Here is a 3,688-nt window from a genome sequence, read left to right as displayed (position 1 = left end):
GTTGTCTAGGCAGGAGAGTGACATTGATAATCACGCATTAGATTCATAGGTTGTCTAGGCAGGAGAGGTGACATTGATAATCACCATTAGATTCAGGTTGTCTCTAGGCAGAGAGGGATGACATTGATAATCACCATTAGATTCAGGTTGTCTAGGCAGGAGAAAGAGTGACATTGTAAATCACCATTAGATTCAGGTTGTCTAGCAGAGAGGTGACATTGATAATCAAACATAGCATTCAATTGTCTTGGCAGGAGAGATTGACATTGATAATCACCATTAATTTCTCGTGTTGTCTTGGCAGGAGAGTGACATTGATAATCAACATTAGATTCAGGTTGTCTGGCAGGAGAGGTGACATGATAATCCACTGTTAGAAATTCTGGTTTGTCTAGCGGAAGAGGGTGACAGTGATAATCACCAGTTTAGATTCAGGTTGTCTTGGCAGAGAGAGATGACATTGAGTAATCACTGGTTAGATTTCAGTTGTTCTAGGCCAGGAGAGTGACATTGTAAATCAGCATAGATTCAGGTTGTCTAGGCAGAGAGGTGACATTGATAATTCTCTCATTATGTCTTTGTTACCATTCCATCTCAGGTCAAGATGTATCATGCGTAATGTTTTTTTATTACGGGTCATTTGATTATGTAGCCCCTGGCAGCTGGGACCATATAATTGTCATCATGTTGATGTCAACCAAGGAGTGTTAGGCACCTGGGCCGTCCATAGGTGTTGTGTGTGTGTGGTGTGTATGTGGTGTGTGTGTGTGTGTGTTGTGTTGTGTGTGTGTGTGTGTGTGTGTTGTGTGTGTGTTGTGTGTGTGTGATGTGTGTGTTTTTTATGCATTTCATACAGATGTGATATTCCCAATGAGAACATTGCAGGTAATGGCGTGAACACGATTATCTAGTGACACTACAAACAGGAGATTACTGCATTGCATTGTAAACATTCTGTAGGCTTTGGTAAATATTATATTTAAATGAATTCCTTGGCAACTACAGACCTACTGTCCGTTCCCAAATCACATCCTATTTCTTATATAGTGTACTACTTTTGACCAGAGCCGTAAGGGAGACTGGTCAATAGTGCTTTTTAAAGGGTAATAAATAGGGTACCATTTGGGACTTAAAGAGATTCATATTGCCCKTTCCTCTCATGCTGTATAAACAGTGTCATCTGTCTTTCCGGTGCTAATGCCCCTGCCTGGAGAGAGATTGGTCATTATGGGTCGGTAACATTGACCGGCTCCTGGAGACCGTCAGTTACGCGTGGAAGGTTTCTTTGGCTAATCATTGATAGATCTGCTGCTGCTAACCGGGGGCCCGGGGAAAGAGGAGGGGAGAGGTGCCGCATCCAGTTGCGTTTATAGGCTAGCTAGTAACCGGCTGTTTGCACTTCAGAGAGCACAACAAGTAGGGACAGTATGCCTACTAAAGTAGCCTAGCTACTGGTTTTATGGATTATTTAGGATATCGATTTGTATAATTAAGTCTATAATGGTTTCTATCACGGTAAATGACCTCACTCAACTTAATAACGCAGTCGGCGRGATGCAACTCCCTCGTTTCATGACGTTTGTTCTGGTCATTTCTTGTGAGTTGTACCGGGCAGTCGCGGGTCCGGGCGCTGGGTTGAAGACATGGGAGAGGTTTAGTAAATTGGACTATCCCGGTGACAAAGCTTTCCTCTACGACACCTTTCCTGACAACTTCATGTGGGCGGTTGGAACGGCAGCTTACCAGGTGGAGGGTGCGTTTGAGAAAGACGGGAAGGGCCTGTCCATTTGGGACACTTTTACGCGCGGCGGGAACCGGATAGCTACCGGGGACGTTGGCAGCGACAGCTACCATAACACCCAAAGCGACGTCCGCGCGCTCAAACAGCTCGGGGTCAGTCACTACCGCTTCTCGCTCTCGTGGTCGCGGATATTTCCAAACGGCAGCCGCGGTAGCTACAACGAGATCGGTACCAACTACTACCGGACGCTAATTCGGAAGCTGAAGGAGATCAACGTGCAGCCGGTGATCACGCTATATCACTGGGACTTACCTGACAACCTGCAGAGAACGTTCGGCGGGTGGAGCGACCCAGCGCTCGTGGAGCTTTTCCGTGATTATGCAGATTTCTGTTTCCAAACATTCGGTGATGATGTGAAGTATTGGATCACGATAGACAACCCGTTCCTGGTGGCGTGGAACGGCTACGGTACTGGAAAGGTGGCTCCGGGGATCAAGAATGACCCGGACCTGCCGTTTAGAGTGGGACACAACCTGATCAAGGTGAGAGAGAGAGAGCACTAAATCACAGGRTCCGTCCAAAATAGCACACTGTTCCCTATATAGTGCAATGCTTTTGACCAGGTCAAAAATAGTGCAATTTAAAGGGCGTAAAGGGCCATTTAGGACGTAACCAGACTGCACCTGATCAACTCTCTGCTTCAGAGTTTATTCACTGGAATGCCACTGTCGTCATTGGAGGACCACAATGTAAAAATACTGTAATTTGTTACAATTGTCTTAATATTCTCCATGATTTAAAATGCATTGTGTTGAGGTTCTAAATGGTCAAATACATCAAATAATCATGTTTAAAAGCAGAATAATCTGTTTGAAAATAAGTTGTTTGAATATAAAAAAAAAAAGTCATTTCCATCCTTCTTTCTCTTGCCTGCTCCTCCCATCCTCACCCTCCCGACCCCTCCCTCTCTCTTCCTCTCCCTCCTTCCCTCCTTCACAACTCCCTCTCTCTTCCTCTCCCCTCCTCCCCTCTCTCACCCTCCCCCCCCCCCCCCCCCCCCCCCATGTCTCCGCCTCTTTCACCCTCCCTCTCTCTTCCTCTCCCTCCTCCCCCTCTCCCCTCCCTCTCTCCTCCTTCCCCTCCTCCCCTCCGCACCCCTCCCTCTCTCTCCTTCCCCTCCTCCCCTCCCACCTCCCTCTCTCCTCCTCGCCCCTCTCACCCTCCCTCTCTCCTCCTCTCCCCTCCTCCCTCCCAGGCCATGCTGCAGCGTGGCAACCTCTACGACCGCCACTACCGGCGCCAGCAGCAAGGGGAAAGTTTCCATGGCGCTGGCCTCCCATTGGATCAAGCCCGCAGGACCGACTGAGAGCCTGCAGCGCGTGTCAGTGGTCCTGGATTCTGGTTGGCTGGTTCGCCAGACCCCTCTTCATTGATGGAGACTACCCCCCCAGCATGAAGCACATACCTGTCCCAGCCGCCTGCCCTCCTTCCATCAGGCACGTAGCCCGGGGTTAGCCTAGACCCAGGATCAGCGGTTCTCAACCTGAATAACTAGTATAGAGACTAATCAAATCAATGTATTTATATAGCCCTTCGTACTCAGCTGGATATTCTCTAAAGTGCTTGTACAGAACCCAGCCTAAAACCCCAAAACAGCAAGCAAGTCAGGTGTAGAAGCACGTCGGCTAGGAAAAATCCCTAGAAAGCCAAAACCTAGGAAGAAAAACTAGAGGGAACCAGGGCTTGAGGGTGGCCAGTCCTCTAGATATAACAGAACCATGGCCAAGATGTTCAAATGTTCATAGAGACCAGCAGGGTCAAATAATATTGTCCACAATGGTTGTAAGAGGTGCACACAGGTCAGCACCTCAGGAATATGTCATTGGTTCCATAGGCCGATCATTCAGAGTATCATCTACCAAATCCTTGCTTCTATAGAGAGTCGAA

General features: G+C 48.0%; 1 protein-coding gene across 1 annotated transcript; it reads left to right on the top strand.

Moving 5' to 3' along the window:
* Positions 1–1,364: 1,364 nt before the first annotated feature.
* On the top strand, positions 1,365–3,256 carry LOC111958704 (klotho-like). The gene is given in 4 exon segments (XM_023979950.2): positions 1,365–2,283; positions 2,997–3,047; positions 3,049–3,092; positions 3,094–3,256. Coding segments are annotated over 4 exon segments (1,041 nt in total). The 5' UTR covers positions 1,365–1,500.
* Positions 3,257–3,688: the final 432 nt, after the last annotated feature.

Source organism: Salvelinus sp. IW2-2015, linkage group LG35 (genome assembly GCF_002910315.2).
Source record: "Salvelinus sp. IW2-2015 linkage group LG35, ASM291031v2, whole genome shotgun sequence".
Lineage (NCBI taxonomy): Eukaryota > Metazoa > Chordata > Actinopteri > Salmoniformes > Salmonidae > Salvelinus > Salvelinus sp. IW2-2015.
This window is presented reverse-complemented; position numbering and strand designations above follow the sequence as displayed.